We start from the raw sequence: 15,049 nt of genomic DNA, 5'->3' as shown, positions 1-15,049 counted from the left end.
CTTCGCGTTGAATTTTCGTCGATGTTAAGCCTAACGAAGACTATTGTATCGTTAAAAATTATTTTTTTATTTTGTACAAACAAAATAAATATATTGAAAAATATAAAAACAATAAAAAATTATACTTCAGAACTTAATTTAGTATCAAAAACAAAATATTTGAGTAGCCCAAGACATAGTCAAAGATTGCAGCGCCACAGCACTGGCAAAAATTAAAATTTGCCGACTGGAATTCTTTCGGATGACTGACTTTCGGATAATCGACGCTCTACTGTATATCCAAATTTAAATTTATTACAATAATCTTTACAGGAGACCCTGTATATGTATGTATGTATGCATGTATGTCTGTATGTATACATCTATACTATAAAATATTTGTGTGTTTATAAATACAATTTATAATTTATTTATTTCGTAAATCTGAGCATATTTAACATGCAATTTTTTGAAATTCTTTCATTTTAATTTATCTGTTAATCTGTCAGAATGTGTTTAAAAATAAACATTTTGATCATTTTATTTAGAATGATATGCATAACTTATTCATACTGTGATTCAAATGATTCAATCTTTTAATAATTACAAGATATGTATTTAGATGACATAAATGTATCCAAAATATTTTATTAAAAATTTCTATCTTCAAAGATCTTTTAATAGAAAGAATTGCAAAGAATTAAAGGAGGAATCATAATTTAGAAAAAAACAAAAGAATGATTAACATGCAATATTTTATTTTAATGATATTTAAATTAAAGTTTTAAACATTTATATAATGGAGATTTGATTATTTAAAAACAACTGAATCTTACTTTTTGCGAATATGGATCCAAGTATGAGAAGCTACCCAAATAAGAACTGTGAACAGAATTCCAGCCCCAGCAGCTGAAACTAACATAAAAGCTGTACCCTCTCTGAAATAAATATTTTAATTAAATCATTACCAGAATTAAATATTAAGTAATTTATAACTGACTTACAAAACACCAGTGCAGAGAGCTCCCATAGCAGTTTCATATTCCTTGTGCATTTTGTTACAGTTGAGCAGAACATCCATACCGGACAAGATCTTTTCAGTTCGATTCAAAAATAATGCCAAACTATCTAAAACTTCTCTTACCTAGGGAATTATAAAGAATCTTATAAAACTTCATTTGTATTTTCAAGAAATATAATCCAAATTCAATCAAGAAAAATTTACTAAAATCAAATTGATATTACTAATTATAAGTATTTTTTTGGTAAAAAGTTTTATTATTTTTTATACTCTTAACAATTTATATAATGAATGTTTTAATTAGTACTATGTGTATAATTTTATTGAGACAAAAGGAAAATTTAACTTTTATAGTGAAACTAAAGCTATAATTTCAAAATACTTTTACAGTAGTATCTCAGGATATGAAATTAATCCGTTCTGAAACTGAGATCGTATCATGAAAATGTTGTAAGATGAATCATTTTTCCCCATACGTTTACATGTAAAACCAAATAATTTGTTCCAACACGAAAAACACACTCAAATTAAAGCTAAGTAGAACATTGAAAAAAAATAACTTTAGTAAGGAAAACACTGAAAAATGCATTTTGTAGTTGTAAATGTATAAATAACTATAACAGAATAATAATTGATAAAAAAAATGTAGTTTTATTTGCACTTTACCTTTGAGGATAGATGACAGTGGAGGTGTAACAATAACTTAAAAATAAGTTTAAAAAAATGTTTTATATATATATATAAAACAACACTAATTTTTTAATCTTTTCTAATTTTTATTTACTACTTTTTGCTTTCTTTCCTTCACTTACACCAGCACTTTCACTGGATAGAGGTCACTTGGTAACATATCTATCCAAAGGGGTTTGGCTTTGCCTACTTTTTAAAATGCTTCTAAAATTACTTAGGCAAATGTAATTATTCTGAGCAGCAATACAGCTAGTGTAAACCTTTTTGGGATGTTTCTTTTCAATAAAATCAGTCACTTTCTAATAATACCTCAAGATTTCCTTTATTGAGCGAGATCCTTCCACGACGAAGCAAACACGCGGACTGAGACCAATGAACAGAAATGAATAAAAAAATGGCACTGTGAACTAATGTATTGTCATATGGTGAGTTTTTGTTCGCATTGTGGAACAAAAATATGTTCAAATTTCATGTCGTATCCTGGTGCGTTTGTATCCTGAGGTAACACTGTAATTCTGTACATTATTTTGCTTCTTGAATACGTATTTGTTTAGAATTAAAGGTTTTGAGAATGATAAGAAGCCACAAAAAATATTTTTACAATACTCTTAGAAATAAAATTTGAGTTTATCTTACTGTAATTTTAGAACAATTAAGCTTAAAATTTGTCTAGTGTTAAGCTAATTTTCAGTGTTGAAAAATATGATAGCAAAATTCTATTATTTAATATAAAAATAAACCATACTGACTCAAATATTAGTCAATGTTTTCTTCAGCTCTAAGGGGGCAAAAAGAAAAAATTTGCTCTCAACCTATATTCAAACCTTTGACTTATATTACAGTTCAATTAAAGTTCTATTCAATTTTGAAAACTGTCTATAGGACTTGTACAGGGTTAAGCTGACACTAAAATTCAGTGGACTGATAGTTTAGCAATGTTAAACAGCAGCTAAGTTAATGTGTCATACTGCAGACCACAAACTAGGCCTGGGAATTAAGTGTTTGGCAAGATTGTAAATAATTGATTAACTGATTGTCAAAAAACAATCAACTAAATCAAACACTGATTTTTTTATTGTATTCAACAGAATTCAGTTTTAGTAACTTCTAATAAAATTTTATTTTGGGAACTTTTTTAAATTACTTCTAAAAGACTTTACTAATTGAATGATTATCAAAAATTGGGGAAAGATTGCTCAAAATTCACTCTAAAATTTATTCCGTTATAAAATGTAAATTTCTTTTATCAAATATATAAATTTATAATTACATGATTGTGTTTTAAACTTTAAAAAAATGCTATAGACAGTTATAAATAAATAAGACAAATGAAAACACAAAAAAAAGTTTCAGTTTCATTTTTGACAGTCATAAAATTGTAGATATGCCCTTTCAGAATATATGTAAAATATGACTAATTTTCATAATCAATTGCAAAGATTAAAAAGTAATAAAATCATATGTTCTTGTAATTTCATATGTTCTTGTAAAAGTTAGAATGATAGTAGAATTTTAAAAGATTGTTGGCGAGATCACAATTATAAAGAGCTTTAAGAAATGTGTTAACAACAGCTTAGATAAAACAGATGATGTACTGTTCAAGGATGATAAAGAGCATGATAGCAATTGTTAGAATCAAGAAAGAAGCAATCCTGTAGAATGTTATAAGGTAAATTAAAGCATTTTTTAATTTAAATTTTAAAGTATTGAAGGCAGAATAGAAGAATGGTAACATAAGAAACAATTTTAAGAAGTTTGATAAAATAAACGTTTTGGTTTTAGAACATTAGAATTTTGGAGAGATTTGAATTGAATGTTTTTGGAGTTTTGTTGGTCAGTTTTGGTATTGGAAGCAAGAGAACTCTAAAAAAAAAAAAAACTTCTAACAGAAGAAACAGAGTCTGTGGGGAGGACATAGATATCAAGAGGAATTTAATTGCAGATTTGGTGGAGTAAACACATATTTGTCATAATTAAAGGTGGACAGAAAAAGTGAAAGACCTTTAATTAAAGTAATGACACCTTTCACTTTTCCCGTCAGGCAGTGTATTTGAGATAGAATGGGGTAGTGATTTTCCATGTGTCATTTGAAGCTGTAGTATAACTTCTTGTCTAATCATTTGTGGATTGTCTACAAAAATGCAAATTGCTAATTTTTTGTAGGCAAATAAAATTAGAATCCAAATATAAGTCAATATTTTATTATTAATTTTCTTCAAAAAATAAAGATTCTAAAATTGGGGATTAACTTATATTCAGGTGAATATGTTATTTGATTTGCTCATTTATTATTTTCACAAATATAACAACTAATATATTAAAATATAATATTAAAATTGTAATTTTATAATTAAATATTTAAGGATTAAAAGTAAGCTCATAAAACAGAATAGTCATTCAATTATCATATTTCATCATTTTATAAATTAACAATAGTGAAACGTTATTTTTTTAAAACTTTCTATCCTACAAGCACTAGGAGGGTCTAATATATTGATATATGATCAATATTTTGTTACTAAATAGAGAATGAATTTCATCACCTATTACATTGATTTTACTAAATAATAGAAGTAATCCATTATAGATTTTGAGACATCCATTAACTACATAGACATTTAAGGCAAGAACACAAAATTACATCATTGTACACAGTGAAGAGGGAGGTGTCAGGAATTGTCTAAGTAGACTTATTTTAATGGTATTAGCAGCATAAAAATTCATTTTTATAAACATAGTTCATTCACATGATTAATGTGTCAAAAAATGTTTGCAAGACTTTTTTTAAACACATTTCTTCAATGTCAGGGGATCCATGAATTATTGTGCACACAATTAAAGGGGAAAGAGTTTGCCAAAAGTATATCAGTGGATGGAGGAGGTCAAAAATGGCTAAAAAATTTTACACTTAATTAATGAATGGCCCCTTTTTATAAACATATATATCCTTTTGGAGCTCAATTTTTCTAAAGAGAGTAGTAAATAATTCAGCAATATAATAAAATAAAATGAAACTCACTTCTTTCTGTGGATAAAAAGTAACAGCAATTTTTGTCACAGCAGCTAAAGTGTTTTGGACATTATGAACAGCTTTCTTTCCATCTTCAATAGACTAAAAATAAAATTTATATATTTCTCTTAATTAAAATGAACTTAAACCTATAGTTTTTCATATAAATGTTTATAACATACTCACATCTTCAAAGGGATTAGGATCATCACAATTAAGATAATATTTCAAAACACCTATAGAAAAACAATTAATTTTTTTAAGATATAATTATGAAATACAAAAAAATTATTCAAACAAATGTAAGCAATAAACATAATTAAGCTTTAATATTTAAGATATTAAGTATATTTTATCATAAGAACAAACAATAGTTTAACAGTGATTTAACAATATTTAGTTTTCCTTACTGTTCAAGTTACCAATAGATACATAATTCAATTTGTTATATATCACTAGCCTGCCTGAGTTTTATACCATTCTTTTCATTTAACATAAAATTAATATCTTTTGATAATTTCTCTGTTATCAATTCAATTAATTCAATTATGTCTACTGTATTGAGGTTTGACTGTATATCAATACTCTATTAAATAGCACCACTTTTGTATAGCAGCAACAAATACTCATGAAATATGACCTTCCTCATAAATATTGAATAGAAAATCTTCCAGTATTTGTGAATTATTAAATATAAAAATNAAAAGTTTTTGATACTCAGATATTTAAAAATATTTTATAATTTAAAATAATAAATTATTATACTAATTGAAAGTGTCTTATATAGACATTGTGATTCTAAAATATGTATTGTGGTGTATAAATTATATGCTAATGGAATAAAAAATTAAAAATAAACAGAATGACTAGACTATAACTTACAGTGAAGCTGTGAAATGGGGAGTTTGAGGTGGGGTGTGGCTGTAGCGAGGACGTGCCCCCATGCTGCTGTACGTGTCACGATTTCTTCGGGAATTAGAGCCTACGGCAGAGGACGGTAGAAATGGATCTTCCTCGTCAACTGGCTCTGCTGGTCGCCTGCTCCACCACAATACAAAGTTTCTGTTTTATTTCAAAACATTCACGTATTTATATCTTGTTTGTGTTTTTTTAAATGATTTTTTTTCGTTGGTCTGTATCTTGTGTACATGAATAAATGTGTCTAATATTTTAAATTATCAGAATATTAAGAAAAGGGGCAAAGTTGACGTATTGTTGACGTTTATAAGATAAGCAATATGTATTTCAAATGAAGAGTAACTCATAGATAAATATGTTAAATGCAATGCTGTTTAGCCATATCTCTTATACAAAGATTAAAATTTTCTTTACTGTTACTCTTATGTAGAAAATTTTCACACCTCTCAGTATGTCCTTAAAAATTCTTTTAAGGCTAAGAAATAACAAACATTCTTTAGTTGCAAGCTTTTCGATAATTATGAATGTGAAAATATCTTTAGGAAAATAACAAAGAATTAATAATTAAAAAAATTAATGAAAAGGATAAGGAAAGTTACATAGTCTCATGCTATTAAAGGATTATCTTATACAAATGGAATTTTAAGATAAAGATATATTTTCAATTCAAACACAGGCAAAACAGCAATTGAATCATTTTGTAAGCATTACATAAATGTACACAAATGTTTATTATATCATTATAAGTGATGTCAATATGAATTTGTAAATAGTAAATGTACACATATATTTTAATATTCGTTATATGCAATAATTAAAAGTTTATCAAACAAGTAACATACTATTAATGTAATAATAAATGCATACATTATATATATAGGAGGTGAGTCAAGTATTTTCATTTTTTAAACAATTATTTAGTGTTTTAACAAACAAACATTCATGAACTGAATGGGAATAGTCTATAAAATTACATACAATAAAAGCTTATCGGTAAGGATATTTAAATTCATGAAATTCCAAAAAAATTTGAACAGAAGTTTGTAAGATTATTACAGAAAAAATTCATTTAAATGTTGAATTCTTTTAATATATAAAATAATGTATTAAAAATTACTGCTTATAGAATAATTATCATTCAGATTTATTCTTTCCTTTAAACAAATATGAAAAACAAGGTGAAATATTCCTCAAATTTAAATATTAGATAGAATTTTATAAATTCAGAAGTCTTATAGTGCAGATACATTCTGCTAGATTAAATATCCCAACACACAACTCAACTAGGTGTTACGTTATGTATTGGGATTTTCAATCTATCTGGGTCAGAGAAAACTAATATATTTTTAAAATACGAATAATCTGTAAAATGTAATTTATTGATATATTCAATAATTAAACATGATATAAAATTATATTGGAACCAACTTAACATGTTACTGAAGCTACATTTATTAGACATAACTTCAAAGACTAAAGACATAGAGAATAATGCATTATTAGAATTCTATTCTTGTAATTATATTCAATATTTATATAATAATAATTATATAATTAGAATAAACTTCAAAAAGCTATTGTTTTATGAAGAATTATTTGATAAAGCATTTGAAAAAATCTCAAATATCCTAATAAATTAATTTTCTAAAATTAAAATCTACTTGCAGTAAATAATATATTGACATTTAGGATATTTCTTTATCATAATATTCCTGTAAATGCCAATTTAATAGTTTTAAAAGCTTTAGAATTTGCCTACATTATATGAAAGCTGTTATATTATTGGGAATAATTTCCTAACAAACCAAAATAATCTTATTTCATAAGGCAATCTTCAGTATAAAAGATTTTTTGTCCTTTAATAAAATAATGTAATAATTAAAAAAATGGATAAATAATAGATTTTATTAATATTTATATTTTGTAATACATTCAGTTAAAAATAACAAACATTAAAATAAATTCTAGAAAATGAATGAATCTTGCTTAAAAATGTAACCTGATTTCTAGAAACTGTCTTGAAAATACCAAAGAGAGGATCATGTAATCTGAAGTGAATTTAATAGAAAAAAAAAATCAAAATTTCACCAATACATTCAATTAAACTTGTTTTAAGACAAACTTATAATTTTTATATAGAAAATATATATTCAATGCTATAAATAACACTTAAACTTTTGAATTTTTGACTCACCTTTATATATATTTTCTTATACACATACTGGATATTCAAAGTTCCTAATGATTTTAAGTAGGTATAAAGGTCACATTGATAGAAATTCATTTTTAATTCAAAAATAATTACGTGATACTGTTATTGGTTTAATGAAAACAGATTCAACAGTGACAAAACATAGTGTAAATAAGATTTAAAATATTTACTTAAAAGTTCATCTAGATTTAACAATGTAAACCTTTATATATGTGAAGCAATGGAGATCTGATTCCATTATATAGAATGGATTAAACACTAATGGAAAATGGCAGATTGACAAACATGTAAGAGTAAGAGCAAGACTGTTTAGTCAACATTCTTCTTTATACATGGTACTGACTAATTATGAAAAATTCATAATTCAAATGGAGATAAGTTTTTCAAATAAAAATTGCTGATGTATATGAAAATAAATAAATATATGATTTGTTTAGTTAAACTCTAATTGTTGACAGGAAATAAACTTTACAAAACCTGTTATTAACAATTAAATATATATACAAACTGTTTCCTTTCTTCATTGACAAGAAGTTATGCTGAAAACTTCATTTAAAAGTATTTTTATATACTCTTGTCTTTATTGAATTATTGACATATCCATGTATATTACTACTTTTGCATTAAACAATTTGGACAATTTTCTTTCAGAATTCATGCTCCATATAAATCTATCATTCCATTTTTAAACATATTTCTACAAACAACTTTATTGTCTAGATTCATTTATCAATTGGTTGGGCAAGATGACTTAAAGCTTGACATAACAAATTTCATGGCGAATAAAATCATGGATGTAACAGAATACCTTATTACAGTTAAAAATAAAGAAATATCTGAGAAAAGTCTGATAGAAACTTTACTACATTTAAAATATTACATTTTTAAAGATTCAGCATGGCAAAATTTTGTAAAAAAAATATAAACACCATGCATTTATCATCATTAAATATCTTGTATCACCTGATATATTCAAAAATACAGTTTAATGATAATGAGGATGGTAAAACTCTACAGATCTTGTTATATATTTGAACACAAGCTTTTCCATAAATGTAATTTTGATTCTAAGCAAAACATTTAAAATAAATTGTATATCATCTTATCAGAATATATTAAAAACTCAAATTATATTTATGTTAATCTTTACAAGTAAAAAACTGGCAGTTTGCACCAGCATGGAAAAATCTATCAAAATCATTTCCTTAGCTTGTTTAAATCTTGTGAGTATATTAACTTAAGGTGATCTGTGAATCATATGCATATTAGCAATTCCAACAGTGTATTGTGCATATTATTTATCTTTTATCAGATATCCATAGATATTAGACTTCATTTCTTGAATAAACTGATAATTTTCTGCTATTTGAATAATTCGTAACCCTTATTTTTTGCTTCCAACATATAAATGAATGTGTAATGATAGCTTGTTTTGCATTTTCTCATATGATATAAAACATTTTGCAAGAAAAGTAGAGGCTTTTATATACTGGCTAAGAATTTTTTATAGACTGGGCTGAAAATATTAGTCTCTCAAACTATTTAATAGTTGAGAATTATTAATTGGTACCCTCAATAAGGCATGGTTGAGTTTGAAATTCTAGATTTTGTGTTAATTTAACTTAATTTATTTATTTTTCACCTGTTATTAATATGAGATATATTAATGTCTCCTTGACATAAATTTGGTGTACAGATGCTAATTTATTTTTTCTAATATATTTCAACAGCTAAATTATTAGATATTTTTGGGCCATTTCCTTTTGAATTATACCAATTTAAAATTATTTAAGAACTTCATATCCAGTAAATACAGGATATTTTGTAAAGATTGATCAAACTTATAAAACAAATGCATAGGATAAATGAGAAAAAAGGGCCATATTAACATATGTTAAACAAATGAATAACAAGGAATTTTATGTAGTGGCCCAATTTATAATATTGTATTACGTAGGACAAACATATTGATTTATAATGAATTTGTCTCAATTTCAGCCATTTCAGGATGCTTTGAAAGTAAATGTTACTTGTACTGCTATGTATAAATTTATATTCAAGAGAGTGATCTTTTAAATATTTCTTGTAAATATTTTCTTTATTCTAAATGGTATACAACACATAAATAGTGTTGAGTGAAATTTACTATTTTTTATTAAGAAAAAGATGGAAATATAATACAAAAATAATTCATATATAAATCCATTGTTACTCATTTCTTTACCATATGCCAATAGTATATTTTTAATCATTATATCCTCCTATATATGTGATGTAAGTACAGTATAGCATCAATTATCCGAATCAATTGGGGACTGGGGTTGTTTGGAAGATCAATGTTTTGGATAACCGATTATGTACGAAAAAATATATTAATTTATCCCATGTTGAAATTTTTCTCTGTTACATGTCACTTCACGTTGAATTTTCGTCGATGTTAAGCCTAACGAAGACTATTGTATCGTTAAAAATTATTTTTTTATTTTGTACAAACAAAATAAATATATTGAAAAATATAAAAACAATAAAAAATTATACTTCAGAACTTAATTTAGTATCAAAAACAAAATATTTGAGTAGCCCAAGACATAGTCAAAGATTGCAGCGCCACAGCACTGGCAAAAATTAAAATTTGCCGACTGGAATTCTTTCGGATGACTGACTTTCGGATAATCGACGCTCTACTGTATATCCAAATTTAAATTTATTACAATAATCTTTACAGGAGACCCTGTATATGTATGTATGTATGCATGTATGTCTGTATGTATACATCTATACTATAAAATATTTGTGTGTTTATAAATACAATTTATAATTTATTTATTTCGTAAATCTGAGCATATTTAACATGCAATTTTTTGAAATTCTTTCATTTTAATTTATCTGTTAATCTGTCAGAATGTGTTTAAAAATAAACATTTTGATCATTTTATTTAGAATGATATGCATAACTTATTCATACTGTGATTCAAATGATTCAATCTTTTAATAATTACAAGATATGTATTTAGATGACATAAATGTATCCAAAATATTTTATTAAAAATTTCTATCTTCAAAGATCTTTTAATAGAAAGAATTGCAAAGAATTAAAGGAGGAATCATAATTTAGAAAAAAACAAAAGAATGATTAACATGCAATATTTTATTTTAATGATATTTAAATTAAAGTTTTAAACATTTATATAATGGAGATTTGATTATTTAAAAACAACTGAATCTTACTTTTTGCGAATATGGATCCAAGTATGAGAAGCTACCCAAATAAGAACTGTGAACAGAATTCCAGCCCCAGCAGCTGAAACTAACATAAAAGCTGTACCCTCTCTGAAATAAATATTTTAATTAAATCATTACCAGAATTAAATATTAAGTAATTTATAACTGACTTACAAAACACCAGTGCAGAGAGCTCCCATAGCAGTTTCATATTCCTTGTGCATTTTGTTACAGTTGAGCAGAACATCCATACCGGACAAGATCTTTTCAGTTCGATTCAAAAATAATGCCAAACTATCTAAAACTTCTCTTACCTAGGGAATTATAAAGAATCTTATAAAACTTCATTTGTATTTTCAAGAAATATAATCCAAATTCAATCAAGAAAAATTTACTAAAATCAAATTGATATTACTAATTATAAGTATTTTTTTGGTAAAAAGTTTTATTATTTTTTATACTCTTAACAATTTATATAATGAATGTTTTAATTAGTACTATGTGTATAATTTTATTGAGACAAAAGGAAAATTTAACTTTTATAGTGAAACTAAAGCTATAATTTCAAAATACTTTTACAGTAGTATCTCAGGATATGAAATTAATCCGTTCTGAAACTGAGATCGTATCATGAAAATGTTGTAAGATGAATCATTTTTCCCCATACGTTTACATGTAAAACCAAATAATTTGTTCCAACACGAAAAACACACTCAAATTAAAGCTAAGTAGAACATTGAAAAAAAATAACTTTAGTAAGGAAAACACTGAAAAATGCATTTTGTAGTTGTAAATGTATAAATAACTATAACAGAATAATAATTGATAAAAAAAATGTAGTTTTATTTGCACTTTACCTTTGAGGATAGATGACAGTGGAGGTGTAACAATAACTTAAAAATAAGTTTAAAAAAATGTTTTATATATATATATAAAACAACACTAATTTTTTAATCTTTTCTAATTTTTATTTACTACTTTTTGCTTTCTTTCCTTCACTTACACCAGCACTTTCACTGGATAGAGGTCACTTGGTAACATATCTATCCAAAGGGGTTTGGCTTTGCCTACTTTTTAAAATGCTTCTAAAATTACTTAGGCAAATGTAATTATTCTGAGCAGCAATACAGCTAGTGTAAACCTTTTTGGGATGTTTCTTTTCAATAAAATCAGTCACTTTCTAATAATACCTCAAGATTTCCTTTATTGAGCGAGATCCTTCCACGACGAAGCAAACACGCGGACTGAGACCAATGAACAGAAATGAATAAAAAAATGGCACTGTGAACTAATGTATTGTCATATGGTGAGTTTTTGTTCGCATTGTGGAACAAAAATATGTTCAAATTTCATGTCGTATCCTGGTGCGTTTGTATCCTGAGGTAACACTGTAATTCTGTACATTATTTTGCTTCTTGAATACGTATTTGTTTAGAATTAAAGGTTTTGAGAATGATAAGAAGCCACAAAAAATATTTTTACAATACTCTTAGAAATAAAATTTGAGTTTATCTTACTGTAATTTTAGAACAATTAAGCTTAAAATTTGTCTAGTGTTAAGCTAATTTTCAGTGTTGAAAAATATGATAGCAAAATTCTATTATTTAATATAAAAATAAACCATACTGACTCAAATATTAGTCAATGTTTTCTTCAGCTCTAAGGGGGCAAAAAGAAAAAATTTGCTCTCAACCTATATTCAAACCTTTGACTTATATTACAGTTCAATTAAAGTTCTATTCAATTTTGAAAACTGTCTATAGGACTTGTACAGGGTTAAGCTGACACTAAAATTCAGTGGACTGATAGTTTAGCAATGTTAAACAGCAGCTAAGTTAATGTGTCATACTGCAGACCACAAACTAGGCCTGGGAATTAAGTGTTTGGCAAGATTGTAAATAATTGATTAACTGATTGTCAAAAAACAATCAACTAAATCAAACACTGATTTTTTTATTGTATTCAACAGAATTCAGTTTTAGTAACTTCTAATAAAATTTTATTTTGGGAACTTTTTTAAATTACTTCTAAAAGACTTTACTAATTGAATGATTATCAAAAATTGGGGAAAGATTGCTCAAAATTCACTCTAAAATTTATTCCGTTATAAAATGTAAATTTCTTTTATCAAATATATAAATTTATAATTACATGATTGTGTTTTAAACTTTAAAAAAATGCTATAGACAGTTATAAATAAATAAGACAAATGAAAACACAAAAAAAAGTTTCAGTTTCATTTTTGACAGTCATAAAATTGTAGATATGCCCTTTCAGAATATATGTAAAATATGACTAATTTTCATAATCAATTGCAAAGATTAAAAAGTAATAAAAAATTTCATATGTTCTTGTAAAAGTTAGAATGATAGTAGAATTTTAAAAGATTGTTGGCGAGATCACAATTATAAAGAGCTTTAAGAAATGTGTTAACAACAGCTTAGATAAAACAGATGATGTACTGTTCAAGGATGATAAAGAGCATGATAGCAATTGTTAGAATCAAGAAAGAAGCAATCCTGTAGAATGTTATAAGGTAAATTAAAGCATTTTTTAATTTAAATTTTAAAGTATTGAAGGCAGAATAGAAGAATGGTAACATAAGAAACAATTTTAAGAAGTTTGATAAAATAAACGTTTTGGTTTTAGAACATTAGAATTTTGGAGAGATTTGAATTGAATGTTTTTGGAGTTTTGTTGGTCAGTTTTGGTATTGGAAGCAAGAGAACTCTAAAAAAAAAAAAAACTTCTAACAGAAGAAACAGAGTCTGTGGGGAGGACATAGATATCAAGAGGAATTTAATTGCAGATTTGGTGGAGTAAACACATATTTGTCATAATTAAAGGTGGACAGAAAAAGTGAAAGACCTTTAATTAAAGTAATGACACCTTTCACTTTTCCCGTCAGGCAGTGTATTTGAGATAGAATGGGGTAGTGATTTTCCATGTGTCATTTGAAGCTGTAGTATAACTTCTTGTCTAATCATTTGTGGATTGTCTACAAAAATGCAAATTGCTAATTTTTTGTAGGCAAATAAAATTAGAATCCAAATATAAGTCAATATTTTATTATTAATTTTCTTCAAAAAATAAAGATTCTAAAATTGGGGATTAACTTATATTCAGGTGAATATGTTATTTGATTTGCTCATTTATTATTTTCACAAATATAACAACTAATATATTAAAATATAATATTAAAATTGTAATTTTATAATTAAATATTTAAGGATTAAAAGTAAGCTCATAAAACAGAATAGTCATTCAATTATCATATTTCATCATTTTATAAATTAACAATAGTGAAACGTTATTTTTTTAAAACTTTCTATCCTACAAGCACTAGGAGGGTCTAATATATTGATATATGATCAATATTTTGTTACTAAATAGAGAATGAATTTCATCACCTATTACATTGATTTTACTAAATAATAGAAGTAATCCATTATAGATTTTGAGACATCCATTAACTACATAGACATTTAAGGCAAGAACACAAAATTACATCATTGTACACAGTGAAGAGGGAGGTGTCAGGAATTGTCTAAGTAGACTTATTTTAATGGTATTAGCAGCATAAAAATTCATTTTTATAAACATAGTTCATTCACATGATTAATGTGTCAAAAAATGTTTGCAAGACTTTTTTTAAACACATTTCTTCAATGTCAGGGGATCCATGAATTATTGTGCACACAATTAAAGGGGAAAGAGTTTGCCAAAAGTATATCAGTAGATGGAGGAGGTCAAAAATGGCTAAAAAATTTTACACTTAATTAATGAATGGCCCCTTTTTATAAACATATATATCCTTTTGGAGCTCAATTTTTCTAAAGAGAGTAGTAAATAATTCAGCAATATAATAAAATAAAATGAAACTCACTTCTTTCTGTGGATAAAAAGTAACAGCAATTTTTGTAACAGCAGCTAAAGTGTTTTGGACATTATGAACAGCTTTCTTTCCATCTTCAATAGACTAAAAATAAAATTTATA

General features: G+C 25.8%; 1 protein-coding gene across 1 annotated transcript in view; it reads right to left on the bottom strand.

Annotated features, from left to right (window-relative positions):
* LOC111637698 overlaps positions 1 to 15,049 on the bottom strand; it is a gene marked incomplete at its 5' end in the record, with an annotated part of 154,134 nt that overhangs the window by 49,085 nt on the left and 90,000 nt on the right. The window contains 4 exons of the mRNA XM_023383267.1: positions 5,583 to 5,738; positions 11,059 to 11,160; positions 11,227 to 11,366; positions 14,939 to 15,031. Coding sequence (XP_023239035.1) covers positions 5,583 to 5,738; positions 11,059 to 11,160; positions 11,227 to 11,366; positions 14,939 to 15,031 — 491 coding nt within the window. The remainder of the gene's footprint in view (positions 1 to 5,582; positions 5,739 to 11,058; positions 11,161 to 11,226; positions 11,367 to 14,938; positions 15,032 to 15,049) is intronic.

The sequence above is a fragment of the Centruroides sculpturatus genome, unplaced genomic scaffold, assembly GCF_000671375.1.
Source record: "Centruroides sculpturatus isolate CEXI.00-Female unplaced genomic scaffold, Cexi_2.0 scaffold1161, whole genome shotgun sequence".
Classification (NCBI taxonomy): Eukaryota; Metazoa; Arthropoda; class Arachnida; order Scorpiones; family Buthidae; genus Centruroides; species Centruroides sculpturatus.
Note: the sequence above shows the minus strand (reverse complement) of the source record. Positions and strands in the feature narration are given on the sequence as shown.